Raw genomic sequence first — 23,591 nt, 5'->3', positions numbered from 1 at the left:
TTCTTGATTTTATTAAATATTATATCCTTGACTACATCTTTGTTCAGCTTGAAGCCTGACTTCACTAAAGAAAAAAAAAGCCCACTACAAATGTTCATTGGAGCGCTGCACTGGCCACAGATTATTTCTCCATGCAATGAGCTTGTGCAACGAGTTCTACAAAGGTAGGCTCTCGGGAAGCAAACAACACACTGATCTTGGTGGCACAACAAGGAATTTTCCCCACGGGATCTCATCTCCCATACTCCTCTGTGTTCTGCTGCAGTAGTTGTTTCTAGCAGAAGGGAGGTAACATAAAGGAGAAGCCTCATAAGCAGTTAGCTTGAAAGAAAAAGTACAGCAGTCAGCATCAGCCAAGCGGCATTCTCAGGAGAGGCCAACATTACCCAAGAAAGGGCACCTTCCAACCTCTGCAGCCCAACCCTGCAAATCACTCTGCCTTCATGTGCCGGTACGACGTTCCGGTGGATGGCCTTAGGAAGTCCAGCAGATACCACCCTTTGAGGCTAAGTTCTGCCTTGAAAAAGTGCATGTTTGGCCCTTTTAAAAAGCACTGGAGCCACACCTGGCTGTCCTGAGGGTAGAATTTGGCAGGATTTTTTTTTTCATGACAGTTATCACTGATGCTAGAATAACTATAGCTGTTTTCCAGGCAAGACTTAAAATCTGGATAAGTGATGATATGAGAAATTGCATGAAAGACAGGAAACAAGCCAAAGCAATCATCAACTGCTCAAAAACACTTCAGAAAAAGCAGCATCATAAACTTTATGTGTATTTAAAAAAAAGAAGGCATTAAAAAAGCAGAGCAAGAAGAAACTAGAGAAAAATCTGTATGGGTGATATAGCCAAAGAAGCTGAAGCAACTATTAAAAGAGGTGATAGCAAAATACAAACTCAGCAGAACTCTAACTGGCACGTTCACACCAACCAGAAGGCCTGCTAAGGATGAACGAGGAGAGGACTTAGAAGAAAACATTTGGCTTCGGCAGCTCTAACGGAGAGGTAGTTTGGATTTCAACTGTGTAGATAAGGTGATCTAACATTTGCCCTACAAATATTCTCAAAAGATAGAATTAAATGGTAAAATAGACTCAAGTGGTATAGATTAAGAGATGATTTCAGTCTCCAGCATAGGTTACTCCAGAACATCTTAAGGGATTACAAAGCCACAAGAAAAGTAACTCCCACCAAGCACAGGTGACTCCTCCACATCAAAGCAGTTATACAGGTAAAGTAAAAACATTTGCTCAATCTGTATTTATTTTAGATACTGGCATCGAACTAGAATGCATTTTCTGACCTTTGATTTTGCATTGCTACTAGAAGCAAAAACAGAGATGCAACAGACATCTCAGTCTGTAGCACGTTAGGAGATTTTGAATTGTGGAATCAAAGTCACAGCTCAACAGTACCAAACCAGAACCAACTGTCCAACACTGCAAAACAGATGGCGTTAATAACTAGTCACGTAAAACATCAGTGGACAATCCCAGTAACTCCCAACTCGAGCCTTATGCTAGGAAGTAAAGGAGCAAGATGGAAGTTGATTCACATACCTTGGCAGTAACTCAGGTAATCTCCAAGAGAGTGGAGATACCCAGAAGGAAACAGCATCATGAACTGGTGAGGGGGCAGCTCCATTCATCAGCTGAAAACAGTATTTCGCAATAAACGCTACAACCCTCCTACTCAAATGTTATTTCCATTAACATATAGGTGTGAAAATGGAAATCCAACCACAGCATAGGCAGAGGTCTGCACATCTGCAAAAGCAGTCCCTCAGGAAAACATGAGGTAGAGCTTTACAGACAGCAAGATTTGTCAGAGGCCAATAACTGTACAAGCCGTAAGTTTCCACTATCTTCTTCTCTGGGTAACTGATATGTGCATTAAGAATGCACCAGAATACCTCTTCTAGCAGATTTTTCACCAACAGCTGAAGGCACACTTTAAACGGACCAATTGTCAGAAACCTTTCAACACACGGTTCTTCAGGAGGGGAGATCTTAGGGGATTTAGTACCACAAAGGACATGCAGAGAGCAACACAGCATCGCTTGGGACAGGAGAGCCTATTTTATTTTGTCCTAAGCAACACTTGATGGTTTGAATGGAATTCAGACTCAGAATAAAGTAAGTTTGCCTTCAAAACAGATCGCATAATTGGCTTTAGGTTTTACTGCAATTTTCCTTTTAAAAGGCCCAAATCTTTTTAAGTTGCTCATAACTCAACTGTTTGAAAACAACAACAAACCTATGCCCCCGAGGAAATATTCTTATCCCCAAACTGAGACACACAGATTGGCCAGCCAGGCTTCAGTGAAGGAATCTGCTACAGCAGCATCTTGAATGAAATAGCAACCAGTAGTCCCCAGACAGCCCTGAGAATTGCAAATCTAGAGGTGTGACTTCTGTTTCAGAGATTTACTTTCATCAATCAAAGCTGCATAAAACCCAGTCCTTAATATCCTTTTAAAACTACGAAGGCAGTTTAGCAGAAAGGGTTAGAAGGGATAAGGCACTAAGCTTTTATGCCTGTATTGTATATCTCAGAGCAAAGCAAGGCAACAAAGTAATATGTCAACAGTTTGCTCAAATAAAGGTTGAAATCAGCAATCTGAGCTACTCACCCTTTTCACCAGTATCCAGGGAAAGTTTCTTAACGTCTTCAGCCAACATATCCTGCAAGTGGTCTTGTCCATGCTCTGCATCATTATCATCAAACTGAGCTTCTATAATGACATCCGGACTTTTAGCATCGCCTTTCACTGTCTCTTGAGGAACACAAGTACCCAGCACATCCTCAGGGACATCTGATTCATGCGTGGCTTCTGTTTCTTTGTCACTACCATCTGGCTTTATTACCTGAAGGAGCAGGGGATTGGAAAAAAAAAAAACAAAAAGAGGCAAGCTAAATCACTGGACTGAAGAAAGAAAACATTATCTTTCCTTTTTCATCTGCATCCCCAAGGAGCTGAGAATGAATTATGGGTGGCTGGTGGCACACTGCAATTGCCATGTAATTAGCCACAGATATTGCACAATCAAAAGAGGTACTTTGCTAGGAAAAAGATGGGAACAGCATGGCTTTTGCAATACCTCAACTGTGACAATAATCCAAAGCGTATCTAGAGCATAACCATACTGTTCCTGCCAAGCCTCTAATCAGCTTTCCAGAAGTTGGGAGTAAACACAGACAGGGAGGTGGACACACTACAACTTAACGAGTTGCTTAGGCTATTGTTAAGCAAGATACACTAATCATCCTGGGAAGTCCCAAAACTCAAGCAGTTCCAGTGAATGCTAGGACCATGTGTAAGTTCATCTCAGGAAGACCTCCTCAACACACAGCTAGGAACAGACTGAAAAAATACAAACCAGAGAACACACTGTCCTGTAACTCGAGGAGGAAGTGCACAGGGGAAGCTTGGTACGGCACTTGCCTTTACATTTCCTTTAGGCTCCTGTCTTTGTTAAAGGCATTGAATTATTGCTGTTACCTATACAAATCTGCCAATTAAATCATCCAGAGGAATGAACTCAGAGTACATATTAGTTAACCATTAACTAATTGATAATCCAGACAAGTAACTGACCATTGCTACAGATCTGTAGCTGCTTTTCCTCTGAAGTGGAGCAACAGCAAATGGGGAAGAGAAACCATGTGCACCATGCATCATGTCAAGCAAAACCATGGAGAAGCCTGTTCTGGGTAAGGTAAGGCAGACAACAGACCTGGATGGCATCTCTCATTGCACACGACAGAGGCAGGAACCGCACTGTCTCAGGCTGCAAAGATCAAAATAGTTCACACCTTGGATAAATATGCCTTTAGTAGCATGCTTTATGCAACTAACAGCTAGTTTCAGGCACTCATCTGACCCTGGAACCTAGATTCAGGTTTTTGTTTCAAAAGCAGTGCTTTAAGGCTCACTCAGGCTGCAGTACTTCAGTGCAAGATTCGGGTCAGCATGGAATAAGAAACTCCCAGGAGACACTCCTCCAAAGTTCCCAGTATCGCTAACCTAGAACATGACAGCAGCAGTTCACGTCACCAGAAACACAAGCAAAGGGCCTTTTAAAAATATAAGGAATAAGCTTTCTGATAACAATTTGTGTGATAGAGTTAGTCATTAGCAATAAGCATAAATAGCCTCAACAGGTCCTAGCTTAAGACAACCATATCAAGCGAGGAAAATGCCACCTAAAAAGCTTCATAAATTCTAGTCTAGTAATTGAAAAGCAAATAGATCAAATCAGAGCTGTACAGGCAAGACTTTCACAACTTTAAATATACAGAGCTACAGTCAAGCTACTTCAAGCAGTACCCATTGCTTTGTAAGCTTTTCACAATACGTAACAGAAATAAAGTCAAATTTAAAATGGGGTTGAATTCAAGTCTTTAAAAAAAAAAAAAAAGCCCTAAGATGACATTATTCTGAACTCCTGTTACCTTTTGTGACTCTGCTTTCCATCTTTATTTTCATTTTTAAAATATGTATATAATTTGTTACCATAGCAGATTTTGAATCAAACATTCAATTGTGAAAAAAAAGGGGGAAAGTTTGGCAGAAAGAGGGAAAATGGTCGATTATTAAACCTGGCTGCATTCGGTACATAAAATACTGACACACAACAGTCTGGGCAAGAACAGTCTATTAGATTAGAAAGCTGACAAGGCTCCACACGCTAGTGACTCTGCCAGTGTGCCTATCCAAAAGGAAAACTAGTGTCAACAGTAATGTTTGGACCATACCATGGTCAGATGTAGATGTATTCAGCTCTTAAATTTCAGTTGCACCAGATGTGTGCAAGTGTGCAACTGCAGCAGGAGTTCATTTTCTTCAACCCCTTCAGGCTTTGCCTGAATTTCTTTTTCCAAGTCGTTCTTTGGACAGTAAAAGATGCGTTCCGGGTGCTAAATTACCATTCTTTCTATATGTAATGCAGCTAACAACACCAAATATATTTGAATGACAGGGAGTGCTTTTCTCACGCTTGGCTGAAGAGCGCTTGAAGAGTTTATGTTGCATTAAATAAGACAGCAGATACAGATTTCTTTTTAAACAACATAAGCTAAAATTATCACGCTTCCCCCAAGCTAAAGGATATACACTGCTGTCACTAGCTAGCATAATACTCCCACTGTGACTACCTAAGCCCCTAGTTACACATTTCCTCATAGATTTGGAAATGGATTTTTAAGTAAAGTTTTCCAGAGTCCGCAAAATCATGACCTCCACACAGTGTAGAGCAGCAAAATGTCCAGATGCTGTCAAGCATGGGCTCATAGGATTTTGTTTTCCTTTTATGGCCAAGACAGATCATTTAGGCTGACCTCATACATAACAGAGCAGGGAATTTCACCCAAAAATTCTTAGATCACACCAAAAATTTACGGAAGCTGTACATCACAAGCCTGGAAAGCTGCATAAGACTTCGCAAAATCAGACACTCAATGGATATAATTATTCCATTTAACATGATCAAAGAGTTGCCAGCCAAAGAGTGTATTACACAGATGCTAAAAAGCAGTATCCTTCTGCATTTGAGCAGCAGCACATTTGAACATCACAGATTAACTTTTTCTGAGAAACTTATGATATTGTACTTATTTCCTCATATACTATTGAGGCTCATACATACAATAATGCATACAGCTAGACTATATCAGTACTTATCAAAGATGCAGAATAAATTAAATACACAATTGGCTAAGTTCGTCACACTATCAAACGTGCATGTAGAGTTAGCTCTTTTCCAACACAGCTCACTCTGCATGGATCCAATAGAAGGGAATCTCCCTTTGTGGCATATTCATGAAACGAATGATCCTATTACCACACAAACATCCCAGGATGTAAAGTTAAAGTCCCTTAAAGAACCTTAGCCTCCTGACTTGTAAAGTCAAATGTCAGCCTTATGGCTGTATTATTTTTGCATGCTCTTTAATAAAAAAAATATTTTAGTAAGTATTTCATTAAGAGACAACTGCTTATTTGAATGTCTGATCCTCAAGATAGTGGCTGAACAGGTTTTCTTCCAACTCTAAACATCCATCGCTGAACAAGCATCAAGTTTTTGCCCCACAGTGATTGGTTTGTAAAGTCATAGCTGACTGAACACCAGATCTTTGAATGAAAGTCCCATCTCAACTGCAAATGTAATGAAAAATAGCTAGTGGGCAAGTGCATCCTGGCATGAATACGTACAATGTGGACAGTGTAGTGATTACCTCGCTGTATCCAGCCCAATCTAGAAGTAACCATCAAATGAACAATTGTCCTTACTCATGAGGAATTTGTTCCAACAGGAAACTGAACCAGAAACCTGTGCATCTGAAAGCATTAAAGGCTACCTCCTCAAGCTATAGAAAAACCACTTTCTCAGGCAGGAGGAATCCTACACCTGCCCTGTTAGCTCCACACGTTCCACAGACCTTCCGCTTGCAGCCTCCCATCCGCACATGGGCACAGCCCCATCCTGCTTATTCTCTTATCAAGTATGCTTTTCTGTTGCTGCCTCCTCAATGACAGTAGTTAACAACTCATACAGCTCATCTATAATCTCAAACTACTGGACCAGTACAGCAATTTTCAACTATCTTTGAGCTATTCACCCCAAGACATTTTCCAATAGAGGCACTAACCCCACACACAATTTAAGCCTGATACCAATAGGGTTGCTTTTCCTCATTGCTCAGCTCTGGCCCTTAGAAGTAATCTATGGATCCTCACAGATCTGAGGACGAAACACAGATGACTGCTAGACTAGACACAGTCTAGTCCATGCACTTTGCCTGGCTAAAATCTTTCCACACGGGGCAACTACTTTTAACAGCAGATGCTAGTGGAGAGATATGGAGAGATCTCCTCCATTGAAAACATTCAGTAGGTAAGAAAGAGGAATCATCTTCTATACAGCTATTTTGGCTACAGATTCAAGAACTGCAAAGTCTTCCATTTCAGTCAAAATGCTGGTATTAAAAAAGAGGAACTAAAAAATACTGAATTTTAGACATTTCCACTAGAACACTCTGTTACTGGGATTCTTCAGGTCAAACTTGTCCCACATGCTCCAGGACATAACCGTTACTTCAAGCAGAAAGCATCTTAAATCCTTATTTAAATATCCAACTGCATGCAGTCATTTTTCAAAATTGCTGCTCTCTTTTCCACAGCGGAACTGCTTCAGAAGTTCAAAGACAGCATTTGCCTTCATTTAAAAGGAAATAGCAAATAGATACATGACTAATTCTAAGCTAATAAGTGGATTTGATCACACAATGAAGGAGTATGGTTATGATATTTACCAGAATAGCCAAACTTGGTCAGCTAGGAGCCCTGGGAGGTAGCCTTCCCGCCACTCCAAAGTTTACCAAAGTCTCCAAAGGAGGTCTTGCAATGAAGGTGCAGTGGGGAAACTCTCAAATACACACAGTACAACAGAACAATCCACTGGGGATTGGGTGTTGGGTGGGATTTTGCAGAGGTCTGTACCAGCCCAAGCATTCCCAATAATCTGAAACTGAGCATTAAGTCACTGGTAATAAAATTTGTGAATGACAAAGACTTGCAGAGCAGTCAAGTCCAATTAGTGAAGTAGGCTGATCTGACTCCAGAACACTTGAGAACAGCCAAAAGCAAACTCACATATCTAAGAATATGTAACACATGCCTGTGAATGGGCCCACCTTGGAAACCACCAGCTCTGAATGTATGTGAGAGGCTCCTAATGAACAAAAATCTTGGCAATAGGATCCTTGGTAGTAGAAACAGAAATGCAATCTTAGCTTTGTAATACTGCACTGGTGAGACAAACTAGACTCACGCAGTGCACATTTTCATAAGGACATTGGGAAAAATGGAGATGATACAGCATCCCCCTTCTCCCCAAGTCCGTCAAAATCCAGAGGAAACATCTCATGATGAGTAATTAAACCCAAACTGTGCAACTTTTGAAGATTTGAGAAGCAATAAGCCATTAATGGTAACTATCTTCAGTGGGGCAAACAGACCTGGTACAAAGGGAGTCCCCAAGCTACCACTGAAAGGCACGGGTGGATGCTAAAGACAGAAAGATTCATGGGCAGGCAGAAAGCACACAACTTATCAGAGAATTAAACACTAGAACAGTTATAAGGGAAATAAGGCCTTCAGCCCAAGCCTCTCTCTTCAGGTCTGCAGATCAAGGTGAGACGGCCGTTCTTGCAAAAATACTTTAGCCAAATACAAGTTCTGCTTTAGGTGTAGACAAGTTATTATGCTCAAGACTGGGTAAAGAGACAAAAGTTTTGGTCAGAAGACAGGCAACAAGTTTGAGAAATAGAAACAGGATGAAGGTTATTTCAAAAGGAAGAGAGCTGAAAACAGAGGCTTTGGACCAAATTACCATCTCACCCTTAAAATGACCGTTGCTACCACAACACTAACACAAACACCACGTTTCATACCAATACCATGAACACCTGCATCTATTAGTCTCCCAGCTTTTGCCATGTTGAAAAGGCTTCACTTAAAAAGCTAGTTGCCTAATGTTCACTCACAAAGGAGTAGGAATGGAGCCTGGCTAACATGAGGATGCTGCCACAGCTCATACACATAGAGCCAAGCTCTCATAAATATTAACAAGGAAGAGCTTTGCTTTTCTAAAAAGAGCAACCAAAGGTTGGCTCTTTCTAGCTCGCTCTTGGCTAAATAAAGGATAATACTTCCAATAAGAGGAAAATCATCTTTCTCAATCACCTTTCCTTCTCTTTGTAATCTCACATACACCAATCAGCTCTGGCAAATAAGACAGCTCAATAAAGGTGACGAGTATCTGTAGGAGCAGTTACGGGATTACTTTTAAAATAACAGTGAGGTTAGTTTTTTTTTTTTTTTTAAATACAGTCTTTTAATTCTAAATCACTGGAAACACTTGCTAACAGCCAACAGCAGAGCTATTTTATATTATGCAGCACAGTATAGTTTACATTCCAGACACATCACGTTGGATGCAATAACCATACAAACATCCAAACCAAAATCCCTCTTCTTGATTAGAAAAGGCTATTTGCTGCTCCTCAGTGGGCTCTGCTGTTCCCAGATGTCCCATACACACTTCTGTTACAGCAGTCGCCCAAATGCCCTCCTGCTTGTGGATTCAAAGGGGTAAGGAAGCTGAGCACGCAAAGGCTCTGTGGAAGCAGCCACCACCAGCTGTGCAAGGGAGGCAGCACAATTCATTATTGGCCCTTTTCAGAGCTCTTCTGTGACTTGTCCCCACTGCAGGTGGTGAGAGGTGGAAGGGAGAGAAACAAACAAGATCTAAGGCATGTGTTTTCAAAACAAAACGTACAGACAGATCTGCAAAACATCCACTGAACTTATCAAACTCCAAGTTATCTCCCCTGCCATCCTACCACCTCTCTTCTTAGGTTAACTTGCATTGAAATGTGTTTTCAGCTGCAAAGCTAATTCGAGCAATCTGAGCATCCAGATTTAAACTAGCCCAAGCAGATACAGTAGAGAGCCATACTTGTACCTTCTCTGGTGCTGCATACGTCCAGGTTTGTCAGGTAGTTGCACCCCATTGCTGTTTGGGCAGCAGTAACACAGCTGCTGTGCAGCTCTTTAAGCAGAGGGAGCCTTGTCTGTCCTGAGCGCATAGGGCACTGCAGCAAAGCCCTGAAGGACTAGCAGAGCACAAGAGATTTAAGCCTACGCACAGTGAGAGCTGGGCAGCTCACCAGGGCTCCAGAGAGCCTCCGCAAGGCCTCAGGAACCCAGCAGAGCTTGTCAGCCCGTTATGAAAAAAGCACCGAATAACTCCCTTCAGAGAAAGGGAGCTATGGCCCAAGTAACAGACTTAACAGCAACAGAAACGTAACTCCAGACTGCTACCTCTTCTCACCAATTCACCCTGCAGCCAACCGTAAGCCTCTCTTCCTGAGCTGCGCTCTCATCCTCTCTCCCTGCTTCAGTCTGTACTTAAACATCACAGGTCCCCTCCAAGTCCAGCTCAAGTCCTTCACTCACCACCTTGTGCAAATAACTAGAATAAGAAAGTGAAAAGCCAACAACAGGGAAAATACTCATGATTGGCCTTTCTGAATCCTAAAGCTGAAACACAAACTGTCCCCTCCCAATGTATCTCCACTCCCTGTCTGGGCTCTGACTTACTATTTCCCTCTGAAGGCTCCACACTCACATTGCCCTGGCCCTTGTCCCACACCTATAGTCTGCCTCTGAACCTGTTTATCAGCACTTCATTATCACCAAGCAGGAGACAGTTGCCTCTGCCCGGTCTCTCCTGAAGTCTCTTCCTGCCATCTCGCTGTGGCCTCCCTGGGCCCATCTCTCCCGAGCCTGGCTCATTCACTGCTGCCTGTCGCATACACAGTCATACGATCAGCACCACTTCACTCGGGTTCATTTCATCTAGTTGTCCTACAATACAATAAATTCAACAGCTCCATCTGTACACTCCTGCCTTCTGAGCCCTCTAGCAACTGCTTAAAAGCAGGAATAGAAACAGCAGTCAAACACAAATGGTTGCTGCCTGCACAGCACAGGTACCCTATGCCGCCGCAGCACCGATGATGTAGATCACACCATCCCAAAACTCCAGAAGAGGAGCTGCCCTGCAGAGGAAATTTGGACTCAAACTAGGCCCCTCACCCCAAGTTGCTTTGAAAGCAAAGCTACTAAAGGCTCATAATAGGCCCACAGCAGGTCTCTACAGCCTTTCCCAAGGAATATTTGAGAATATCAGGGAAAGATATCTCTCTGAGCAAAACAGGATTCACATTCAGAGTTGCTGTGCAATATTTAGACATGTTGAGGGTAACAATGTCAGCGAGACATGGGGAAGCAGAGCATCTTCGCACCTGCTTGCAGGTAACACTTTTGTCTCCTTTGTAGACACGGCGACCTATTAAGGACTCCAGCAGCATTAGAAAGAGCTGTGTATTATTACGGCCAGATGAACAAACTTGTTCCACCCTTTCCACTCCTGTTACTACCCCCAGGATTTGATTTAGTGCTAGGCTTTAAACCAGCCTCAATTTTCAGAGTGCCTACTGCTATTGCACTGACCCTCCCACACGTTCCCCAAAATCCAGGAGTCACTGGAACCAAAGCGATACAAAAAACATCTTGTATCCCAGTCCCGGGTTCCCAACCCACACACTATTTTCTTGCGCAGCTATATGTTGTCGCAGTTAAAACACTGATACCCCACCATCTGTAGAGCAAGTCTTTCAAGTGAGAAGAGTTTGACCCAGACCACGTGCAAAAAATCTAGTTCAGCATCCAACCTTTAACACACAAGAATCAACCTTCTCCTACACTTTTCACCCCACAGCCAGGCTCACAAAATCCAACTAAGCACACACAGTTCCTCCTATCTCCTAAAAGCAAACCCTTTTCATAAAAGAGGCCCTTCGCACTGGCAGCCTCCCTGCTGGACCCTGGTGAAATGTTCCTTGTACCTCAGGTCTTTCTATTGCCTGCTCCTTACAAGACCTCCCACTTTGGTGCCTCTCATGAGCTATGTGTTGCACTCCAGGCCACAGCGAACTGGAAACAAGAGTGTAATGCACAGGGCCCAGCAATGAGGTTGCCAGAACATATTGGTTTGAAACCTCACAGCAAATATTCAGCTCCATATTTTCAACAGTAGCCAGGAGGAAAATGCATGGAACAATTTTGAGAACTGTTTTTCAAAAGTCATTTAAATCAAATTATGCCACACTGGCAGCAAACCCTTTCTGGTTTTCTTTTCTTTGCGTGTGTGCTCTTTTCTTTTTGGTTTAACATATTTTTTAAAAACTGTCTCCCAGCCATCTTTTTCTGGTCATGTGGACAGGCATGGCAACACTACAGTAATGGGTGCCAGGACAAAAACCTATGATGCACAGTCCCTAGAATAAATCACTCAAGAGGGGTGGATTAGAGTAAGAGAGCAAAGTAAGGTTACATCTTCAAAGATATTCTCTGAAATCACTGGATTTTCAGCAAACTACTGCAGAAAGATAGCCAGTTTGTGTCTGATGTTAAGAGGCGGGCAGGCTTTTGGATTAATGATGCTAAAACAATATCATCAATCAATATATTTTAAAATATGCAATTATTGCATAGTATTCACATGTAATCAGAAAAGAATCTACTTGTACTGAGTGTACCATTTGAGAGTTCCAATGCAAAGGAAATCCACACAGTTGGCTCACAAAAACCCAAAGTATTATCCATTACTGCCCCCCACCTTTTTTTTTTTAAACTATACAAGAACGTACGAAAAACACATTTTCTGGAAACAATGATACTCTTTGAACGCTTATTTAACATTTCATAAACTGAACAAGCCTGCACCCGCACGTGCCCTTAAGAGGAAAGTGGGTTGACAATGCAAGCTAATGACAATGTATTGCAAAGGCTATCCAAGATATTTGCGTATCTCTACCTCCCAAGGCTATACAGGTTTGAAGCTTTGTTCAGAACTGTCTCAGAATGATTTCCCATGTGTCTTAAGTAATCTCTTATTGATGATCAGCACTTAACTTATCAAGGCAGGAAACTAACAAATCAACCAAGAGTTAACATGTTAGAGCTCATGCCTTGAGTCTCTGCTTTCTTTTTTGGTTCCTTTTGATGGGGCTCTGAGTGCCATTTCCCAAGGGTCTCAGCCCTGCACATGTTTGGGCACACTTTCAAAGCCCAGAATGGTACACCTGGGACAAAGCATACACTGTTCAGGAAGTGCGCTGGGGCCAAGAAAAGCAATAGAAATTTCCACAGTTAACTTGCCTTGCTGGTTGCCAATAAGCCTCTTACTATGAAAACCTGTTATTGGAAACTGTCATATTAAAGAACAATTTATGGAAGTTCTCAGCATATATATGTCCCAGGGGGAACTTCCTTTGACTGTTGTGTTCCATCAAACCAGGTCTGCTTATTTATTTATGCAGTGGGAGAAGAGCGTCAGGAACCTATGCAAGTCATTAGTGAAGTGTCACCAAGACTCCCACTCCAAGAGTGTTTCAAATAGTTCTCAGCTTCTTGTTAGTCCTTTCAGTCACTCATCTTTACAGCGGCAGTCAGTCAGCAGCTGGGTTGCCTAATTTTTATTTCATTTTTATTCTCTGCAGAAACCGTCTCTTGCACACTGTGATCAACCGCTCCCTTGAGGACAAAGGAGACAAAACACAGCTGCTTTGGACTGACTGCATCCTGCCATGCCTGCCTCCATCTCACCAAACAAGCTTGGCAAAATCGTATCTTACTTCTATAGTCACTAACCTGTCACAGAAGGGAATCTGGCACCTACCGCTGATTCCTAAAACAAATTTCAATTGCATCAAAATATGGCTCCAACCAAGAACAGCAGCAGCATCCAGTGCCTGCATGATACTGTTAAAGCATTCCGCAACATACAGCCAGTGCTTTCTTTGCAGGTACCCACACTTCAGTGTGGGGGTAAAGGGATTTCATGACAGATGCTGGAGAAGCATCCCAGGAAACTTGCCCACTTAATCACAGAGGATTAGAAATCCATAACATCATCATTTTTCAGTACAGGAGCTAGTGGGTACCATCTGCCAGAGTAGTTTCTCACTCTGAGCAACTCCATTCCCCAGAAAATGGGTTGAGATATCAACTAACTGCCAGGTTAACTGCGTTTTGGCACGCTGCACTGCTGCCAATTCCAGCCACGCACACCAGGATTACAGTACCTTCATCATCACCCTGTGATGGGCATTGAAAAGGCTCTGTGCTCAGAGGCAGCTATGACAGAACAGAGATAGTCACTGCTGAAGAAAAGGACCATTCTCAGAGGAAAAGAGTCGGAGGAGATAAATCCCTGCTAACATGGTAAGAGGGGGGAGGAAAACCAGATGATTCACTGAGGAGAAAACACAACAGCCTGCTCTCTACTGTTGAGAGCTTCTGCATCCCTCAAAGTCATTTCTGAAGAGAAGACAAGCCGAGAGCGAAGTGTACTCCATCACACTTGGTATCAGCAAATTCTGACTCTGGACAGCACTTCACTGCAAGATAAAGCACCAAGTGCCTGTGGAGGAGAGGAGGGAGCAGACAGCAGTATGTTTTGCTCAAAGATTCCTGCAAATACCCAAGCTGGGTTTTCCCAAGCCCTGTTTTCCTATCATGTAGCTTCATCTATGTGTACATAACAGCAGAAGTACCAAAGAGCCAATCTCTGACCAAAAGCAAGTCACAGATCTGCCATGATGGAAGACATGATACAAAGAAAGGCACAAGAGCACGGTAGGTGGGATGTCTCTAGGGAACAGATATGTCTTTGCTTTTCTGTCAGAAGGAAGGGAATTGCAGGTTAAAGGCATAGGTTCCATACACCATCATCTTTGACAAAATGCATCTTTCCTAGAGTTGTTTGCTTTCTAGCTGTGCTCAGCAGCCCCACTCAGAACCAGGGACACACTGTACTGAGTGCCGCACAAAACATCTACAACATTGTTAATACTCCACAGAATTTTTAGGGAGCTTTTATTAAAGATAAAACACATTAACAGGAGGAAACAGATAAGAACAATAGGGTTGTGCATAGATTGCCTTTGAAAGAAGTCCATTTTAACAGAAATTAAACTCATTTGAGTTTGCATTTTTGACTAGTGACTCCAGCTATAAAGGCACTTCTTGAAACAGATGGGTGATGCTCAGCATTTTGCTGAGGATATGCAGCGCTGCACAGTGTTTTCTCTCCTTCCAGCGAAAACACTCAGCATCACCAAGTTTCCTCTTGAAATGGTGACAGGGAAACAACTTGGCATTTGCGTCACATGGATCTGTTCACGTTACTTAGTGACGAATCTTATTAAAAGGCAAGCACCTCAAGCAAAATGTCTGTAGCTTAGTTTGCTTGCACTTACCTTTAGCAACACCATATGCTTCATTGAACTTTGAAGCAGTGTTTATTACAAGAGTAAAAACACATCAGCATCCTCTATAAGGCTTCTCAACTTATTTTCCTGACGTCAATATTTAAGTTTATTTAATCCAGTGAAAATATACATCGATTAAACTTGGTTGGCTCTGGCCTCAGAGCATCTCCTGCAGCACTGAAAGCTCACTAAATAGGAACAGCCTATTTTTACTTCCTTCCCTCAAAATAAGATTTACTATTACCAGAAACAAGGCATATCACACCTTTGCAACCAGCAATTTACAATGCATCTTCCTGCAGCGAGCACTAAGAAGCGCTGACCACCACAGAGTTCACTGCTTTTTTAACGCAAGTTGTCCTTCTGGCCTGCTTCTCCTGCCTGAGCCGTTTCCCTCCTGACTGCAGGATGCAGAATTCTCTCCAGTAGCTTTCAGACACTTTATCAAGTGCCACTGCTATCAGATACCTTAGGAGCAGAACAGCTGTGGTGGCTTCTCCTCCTAGGTGATCAGCCACCACCTGCACACAGGAGCAACCTCAGAATCAGTGCACTCACTCCAGAGAGGTTCCTTGCTTCCTCCAAAGTCTGAGTCCTTCATATCAAGGACAGACAGAGCAAAGAGCTCATCGTGCTCCCACACTTTGTGATCCTCGGATGAAAGACGTGTATTGGTGTTACTGGCCAGCAATAAGGTTTCACCACCCACTCCACCTCCCTGGTCCCAGGGCCCATGGGGCTCAAACTCACCCAGTGAGGCCCTCCCTCACTTACAGGGCTGCTCTCAGAGTGGGGACCAGGCACAGCTGAGGTTCACATGTTCTTGAAGCAGGACTTCCCCAATTGCCTTTGCCACATCCAAAAATGATCAAGCTCATATAGCTATTAGAGATGCTAATATGCTTAATAACAGTGATTCATCTGTTCCCCAGGCAAATGGCAGAGAAAAGCAGACGCTACACAGCCCAGAGAAGATTTGGGTGACCTGCTCAGTATCTGTTAAGGCCATAAAACAGGCTGACAGGGGACCACCACCCTCTCTTTCCACACTCTTCACAGATACTATACCTGTGTACCAGTGACGGCTAAGCCTAAATAAACACTACCACCAGCGAGATCTCAGATCCAGACAGCAACCAGAATAAATTCAGATTGCCTACTTGGCAAAGAGAAGTAACAGAAAAAAGTTGCATAAAAATATTTTTATGCTTTATATAGCCAAACCATCAAAGGGAGGCTGAAGCAGAAACACTCAAGCACAGAAGTTCACTGGCAATGGATGTCAGTCTTCCAAAAGCTTTTCCACAAAATGAACCAAAAATTAAGCTTAATTGTTATTACTCAAATTACAACTAAACGCAAGGCAAGGGGCTAAACCCTGGAGAGTTTCTGTTCTGCTTCTCTATAGACAGAGTACCACACTACAAGAGGCTTCGGTGTATGCTTCTCTGTAACCATAACTTAGAGTTGTCCAAGTTTTTTCTCTCTCTCAAAATTCATTAAAAAGCCTTATTTGAGCTGAGATCTTGTATACAAATTTTCTGCCAAGGACAAATTTTTACAACTGAGTTTTAAACGCATTTTAAAAAAATCCAGAAATTTATAATGGAAATACTGACAGCGCCTATAATCACAAGTGCAGAAACATTACTGTGATAGGTAGTTCCTATCCCATCCAAAAAGAACAGAAAAGCTGGTGTCTCAACCAAATTCCACTTTTGTTCTGTAACAATGGCCAGTTATGAGATCAGTAAAAACAGGTGCAAAGAAAAAAATACTGGGGATTTAAGCACTGATGATGGCAGCACGAAGCCATCACCTTGGTCATTAAACTGATTATGCAAGTGTTTTTTTTTTTTTTTTTTAAACGAAAGTCTTGAATTACATTATAACTCATTTTCTCCTGGGCAAACTTTTCTCTTCATGGCCATCACAGGCTAACTTTGCAAACTTTGAACCGTGCTTCCAAATTCTAATAGTTTAGCCATTCTCAGCATGGATTAATACATTGATCTATATTCAGTTTTGTCTGTTTTATGTCTTGGCTCAGTCTGTGGAAGTCCACCATTATAGGCAGGTATTACCAAAAGGTTTCCGCTTTGCTATCTGGAAGGTTACACAAAAGCCAGCTATTCCCTGTTGACAGACTAAAGTTTTGCCCTGCAACTTGCCATGAATTCTCCCAGTCTTCTCAGGATACATTTCAACTGTGTTCCAGTAAGAAATGAATGGTTATATACTCTAACAAACTGAATCTCACAGGCTCCTACGTAAACGCGGTGCTGAGCTGAGCTGCCTAGTTACTTTCACTGGAAATCGGTCAGAGGGAATCAGGACCCACTTGCAGCAACACCTTCCTCTCAATGCCCTCAGCACACCCACCTGCACCACAATAAAAGGTAAAAAGAGAAGAATTATGCACTTGATTGTGTCAAAACATACAAAGTCAACTTGAGAGTAGTTCACATGGGAAAGCTCAACCTGATCACTGCAATGTACAGGCATTAACCCATTTGACACTTATGCAAAATGAATCCGAGAACGTCAAAATTCAGAAGCACAGCTCAAAGACACGTGTGATTCTGTGAACTAGCCCTGACACCTCCTCATGTGATAAGATATCTTAATATATTAAGCTATTAAGAACATTGGATCTTCAAAAGTGCTTTTCAGGCACGGAAATGGATTAGTCCTGCAACCTAAACCCTCGCTTCTGTACTGGAAATTACAGAACAGTGATAACAAATCAAACCTTTGCAAGGTAGACAGTGCAAACGATCGATTTGAACTGTGCTGCCCACAAATATTCATTAATAAAAATTACTGATTGCTAGTCCCTTCTACCAGCAAGGAAGGGAGTAGCTCTCCCTTGGAGTACATTAGGTAAAATACATAATGTATTACAAAGTCAAAAATTGACTTTGAAATAGGCAACAACATTGGTCTTTAAGCTTTGAATTTACTGGACTGTTTACAGTGATTCATACAGTTCTGTTGAACTCAAAGCAATCTTGACTTGTTCAATTTTCCCCTTTGAGTAAAAGCCAATATGAGATGAGATTTAACAATTATCCTTACCTGGAAGGAGTTATTCCAAAAATATCTGCAAAAGTAAACTGTAATACAGCAAATGTGTTGGTGATAAATTTAGGAAACTTGGGAAAAAAGGGAAAGAAAAAGGCCAAATTCACAAGTCGAGAAAGATTATTCTGCACTTAGCAAAAAGGCAAGCCTTTCTGTAAAACTAGGAAGAAAACAAACTTGTGTTCATTACTGTTATTTATATATCATCTAATTGAGCTGTTTCCATAACAGCTTCTGTAATATAACTTAATCAAGAAGCCTTGAGAAAAATTCTCTTGAAACTCTACAAATGACAGGACTAAATCTCAACTCCACTTCATTACAGGAAGGTTTGGAAAGAAGCCTTTAGAAACAGTACTGCTGCTCTGCAGCTCACCAAGTGAGTTGATGTTTATGCTCTTAAAAAAAATATATATAGCCCTGTCGCACACACGCGCTTTTTAGATAACAGGATTTTCTTCACAGCTTCAAGTTAGGCACGAAAGTTTTGTTATGATTAGTTTTATCACATTGAATCCAAGTGCTCTGGGCTATTAATCAAATCCTCTGACAGGTCTCCAATAATGAAACATGACATACAGCTAACAATGACTCACCATTCATCTCAGGCTGATAAAACAAAAAAGGAAGGAGGACAAAGTTCTCAGATCCTTCTCTCGCCAGCCCACAGCTTTAGGAAACCCCTTCCATTTGCTTTCTCACCAGCAAAACCAGTGTATTTGTTGGCTGTAACAAGGCAAACTTTCCACTTGCATGCTCCCATTCCACAGGTAGATGATAGCTATCACATCAAAAGATTAGATGCTTAGTGCACAAAGCATCTATGTTGCTTGGAGAGCAGAGGACATGTGAAAAGCAAGGTAATGTCCTCTTCAGGAAAATATTTTTCAAGTCCTCCATTTCCTTTTTGCTTAAATTCTCTACTTTGTTTTTAAATGTCTATTCATCCTTCAAGCTCCTTTGTTGTTTTAGCAACTGCAGTACCATCCTATGCCTGTGCCATCACACCATTTACCCATATCTGAGGAAGAAAACCACTTCACACAGCAGTTTATTCTTGCGCTGCTGTGGATCCAAATTCAAATCCCACTTCATCCCCCGCAACCCCCCCGCCAAACACACACACATCTTTCAGCAGCCCCAGCAGTTACACAGGCGCTCTGCCGCTGCAGCATCCCTTGGAAACCCCAGCTCTTGTCCTCTACCGTTTTCGGGAGTTAATGCTTTTGTTGCATTTCACAAATGATTAAATGGCTTTTACAGTCCCCGATCCAAAACAAATTAAAAGGGGTATAAGTCCAAAAACATCCGGTGATAAGCAGTTGTTCACAGTGAAACAATTAAACGGAAGGATTTGTCTCGTTAAACACACAAAAGGTTATCGATAACCTACCAGTTCACACCATGTCTTCCAGCTCCACAAAGGGACCACTTCCCACTCCGTAACAACACACCTGTTGAGCTTGCCTTGAGCAGTCACAGCTCATCACCTCCACCAAAGGCAGCTTCCCCTTAGGGAGCATATTCAAACCAGCTGAGAAAGGCTTCCAAAGAACAAAGATTATACACAGGGCAAACTTGACTTCAAACCAAGCACACGATCAAACCTGCTTCCTTGTAAAAACTTAATGGGACGCCACCACAGCAAAGCTAAGCAAGTTTGTCAATTCTTAGCTGATGTATTTTTTTCTAATTTGATCACACTGTAAAGGTGTTTTAAAACCTCCCCTGAATAAAGTTATTGTTGAATGGTGCATAATGCAGTAAGAGTACACTTACAAGGTTCTACCCAAGCTTTATCATATGAATGGTTTTCCTAAAGTCTTGACAGAATTTTGCTGTCTTCCCCCGGCACAGTCCACATACCCCTAATTTTTCAAGTCTTCTATTTCAAAAGGCTAGTTAAAAATATAGCAAATACTTTACATCTGACAATTAATTTTACTCCTTACACCATTCAACTATGTATCTCTTATTTTATTCTCTCTCAATGACTTTAGCAGCTGTTCCCACCAAATCTCACTTCAAATGGCAGTGAAGCAAGCTATGAATTTGTAACAGAGCGATGCAACTTAATATTTAAAACATCAAAAATGCTTAAGGCAGGAAACAATAAGCCAGGATCAGCAACAAGCTCTACAAGCATTTGACTAATTCTCTAAAAGAGAAAATGAAGTTGCTATGTTGTTTGAAATGAGGGGTCAAGTTAAATTAATACACAAATCAGTCTTGTTACAGAAACTGTTCTCACCTGAGTAAATATTTTGCAGAAAGTTGTGTAACACATGGACACTGCAACAGTGTTAGGTACAGTGAGACAAACCTGCTACAGCCCTCCAATACCAAAAGTAGTTTGTCTTATTTTTCTTTAATGATAAAACATAGAACTTTTAAAAGTATAAATTTTTCAAGCATAGTATCTGGAAACCTTGCTGGCTACAAGAGTTCATGCAACTATCCATTACTTGGGAATTTAAACCCTACTTGTTCCTTTAGAATAGTGGAAAATTGCCACACAAATACTTATGTGTACCCTTGACCTCTACAGGGAAGGGCTCATTCCTATCTAACACACCAACAACTGCTTAGGATGAAGTTTTCCCATCATTGGCCTAGCATGTTCATCTATCATACCAAACTACCATGTGCGCTTGTATGATTTACTAGCTTCTAGTGGTATTTGCTTGTAATGAATATTAGCTTTTCCAGAGCAACCCCCCAAACTACCAGTAAGTTTAAACACACCCTAAGGGTTTAAGGTCTTTCCTTTTTTCTGTCTCTTCTCCTAACCCAAATGGAAGCCTAACATGTCAAGTTTATGTCCTGGAGCCATCACTTGCAAGGCTTCATCCTAAAAGAAAATTGTTCATTTCAGCTAAGTCCTTCCATAGGTACAAACTGATATGAAACCGCTTCAACACGTACAATTTAATTGAAAAAAATCACTGAAGAGACGTACCAAATTTTGCTCATGAAACATTGGCTTCAAAACAAACTTCTAAGGCCTGTTTTCTGCCCAGAACAAGTTTCAGTATATAGTTACACTCAATTCTCTGAGCTTGTAACATGAAAATGTCCTGCTCTAAGTAGTGTTTACAGAAGTATGCATATGCTGTTAATGTATAAGGCATGGTTTAAATGCTCTTCAGTGAAAATTTTTTAAAAAAAATCCTTCTCTGTCTATATTCACCGTCATTTATGAAAGACGCATGATCCAGGGTTTTCTGTTGCAAACTCACTCATTTATTCTGCATTTACTTCGGCACAGGCAGACTACCAGGAAAACTGCTCAAAATCTCAGTCTATCAGTAGATTTATTTTCACAACCATGTATCAGAAAACATACCAGTGCTACAGTTTGGGTTTTTGTTTTTAGGTTTTTTAGTTGTTATGTATACCTTGATAAAGAACTAAATAAAACTTCCCCTGTCATATCCTGGAAAAAAGAGGGTTTTTTTTTTTTTTTTGATAAGTCTGCATTACTTTTCACTTCAGAGATGAGAGAGAAGATAAGGAGCAGGCAGGAAGATATTTATTCTGATGCCATTTTGACCAACCCTAGGAAATAAAAAGACTTTAAAAAGGCAGCAGCAACTAATAAAAACAGCACCTGTGGCAAAATTATAAAAAAGGAAACAACGTGGATGTTTTTCATTGCAAATTTTTATATCCTATTCCTAGAACGTACAGTACGCCCAGCCACAGACTCAGCTGGACAAACACTTGATACTGTAAGAATGGCTGACAGCAGTCTAAGCAAAGAGCATTGCCTAAGAACAGAAAGGTTTCTTGTTAGACAGGACTTAAGAGCCCTGCTCTATACCTCCTTCACACCACATCCTCCAAGAGGGAAGAGATTTTCTTTAACAGGGACAAGAGCATAGGGCTGCTGGGTAGAGCCAAGCATGTACTCTTATCCTTGTTCCTCACCTCACCCAGCTGACATGGATCACCTGTGCAATCTATCACTTTTATATGAAGTTCAGGTTGAGGAAAGGCACACAACATGACGTTTAACCCATGAGGCAGGGTAGCAGGAAGCACTTGTGGCCTGCCAAGCAACAGAGGTGTTGAGGCAAGTCTATGAAGACAAAAGGATCAAGATGAGAAATTTCTAAAGATTATTTGACAAGTACATACCACTTTCTAAGGTAATCGATCCACACTTGGTCAAACCACAGCGTTTAATCAGACGGTAACGTGCAAGTGTTGGGAGCTGTTTCCTAATGCCACAAAAACTCTGCACAGAGAGTTATGTATATTTTGTTGTCTGTCACATTGTACAACACCTATCCCTGGAGCACTGGTCCTCAGAATCCATCACTATATATTGTTAGAGAAGATTAGTTTAACTGTAGACTTTTTTCTATTTTGGTTTCACAGAGCACTTAAAAAAAAAGTCATTGCTTGGGGACCGGGGCTCTGAAGCACAGCATAACAGTTTACAGTCACAGCAATTAATTTCTCAAAGGCAACCCTCAGGCCCCAGGACCATTCCCATGTCAATAAAGTTGGCTGCTTCAGCAATTGGCCACTAATCCTAAAAACCAGTACTGTTAACTTGTTGAAGTGGTTCTGCTGGAGGAGGAGGACGGACAGCTGAACAACTGACCGTTGGACAACGCAGACTGCTTTAGCAGCAAAAAGACAATGGGGGAAAAAAAAGAGTCAGTTTTGATGTGTGCTAGTGGTTTTGTTACCACTAGCAAAGTCTGCCTGAGATCTCCGCCAGAGGAAATTACTGTATAGACGGAGACACTGCCCTGACAAGGCCAGCTGCCCCCTCCCTGCCTTTCCTTTCCTTGACAGCTGCAGCTGCCACCACACCTAGTCTTTGGGCTCCGTTATATCTTAGCCACTGATAGGAGTCACCCCCTGGGAAAGTAGGTTGGTGGGACTGAAGTGATTTCAGGTATCATGAAGAACATATTCCCTTTTTGCTTTACAAGCTTTTGAACCTTACAAGAGGGTAGCCATCCGCTTTCACATTTTCTTTTTACAAATGGACTGTAACAGTATATCCTGCCAGGAAACATTACCATGCATTAGTGATAAAGCATTACATAAAAAGGTAAATTAAGTTTCCAAGCTGCAAATCTAAGCTGATAAACATATTACATCCAGAGTTCAACAACTGTGCAGAAAAGAAAAGAATAAACAGTTTTAGAGAAAGCTTCGGGAACATGAGGGGAAAAAACAGAGAGAGTAGATATGTAATGCCATGCTGTCAAAACACAGCTCGAGTATGTATGAAGTATAGCTACTGTACTGAACCAGATTAAACTAATGGCCATGCATTAACCTTGGGGTATGTCTACATGGTACAACACAGTCCCAAAGAGGTGAGCTCAAGCGCCAGACCGCTTGCCAACACAGCACTCACCCATGGCATTATACCCCCTGCTCAGCTAGATAAATAAACTATAGCTGGACATGAGTGTTTATTCTCACCCCGAAGGCGGCAGCGGTGGAGATGTTGCACAGCTCTTCGATAACTGAGGCCGGCCGATCAGCAACGACTGTATTGCTGCTTTGGGTGACGCAGCAGGGCACAGCCGCTGGAACGGATCACTCGGTACATTCTGCCTGGATGCACTGCTCTA

General features: G+C 41.8%; 1 protein-coding gene across 5 annotated transcripts in view; it reads right to left on the bottom strand.

The window, feature by feature from the left end:
- DIS3L2 (DIS3 like 3'-5' exoribonuclease 2) overlaps nucleotides 1-23,591 on the bottom strand; it is a 200,361-nt gene that overhangs the window by 135,063 nt on the left and 41,707 nt on the right. For all 5 annotated transcript variants that reach the window (XM_068953694.1, XM_068953695.1, XM_068953696.1 and 2 more), the window contains one exon: nucleotides 2,633-2,867. In XM_068953694.1, the coding sequence (XP_068809795.1) occupies nucleotides 2,633-2,867 (235 nt within the window). The remainder of the gene's footprint in view (nucleotides 1-2,632; nucleotides 2,868-23,591) is intronic.

Source organism: Struthio camelus, chromosome 9 (genome assembly GCF_040807025.1).
Source record: "Struthio camelus isolate bStrCam1 chromosome 9, bStrCam1.hap1, whole genome shotgun sequence".
NCBI classification, from domain to species: domain Eukaryota; kingdom Metazoa; phylum Chordata; class Aves; order Struthioniformes; family Struthionidae; genus Struthio; species Struthio camelus.
This window is presented reverse-complemented; position numbering and strand designations above follow the sequence as displayed.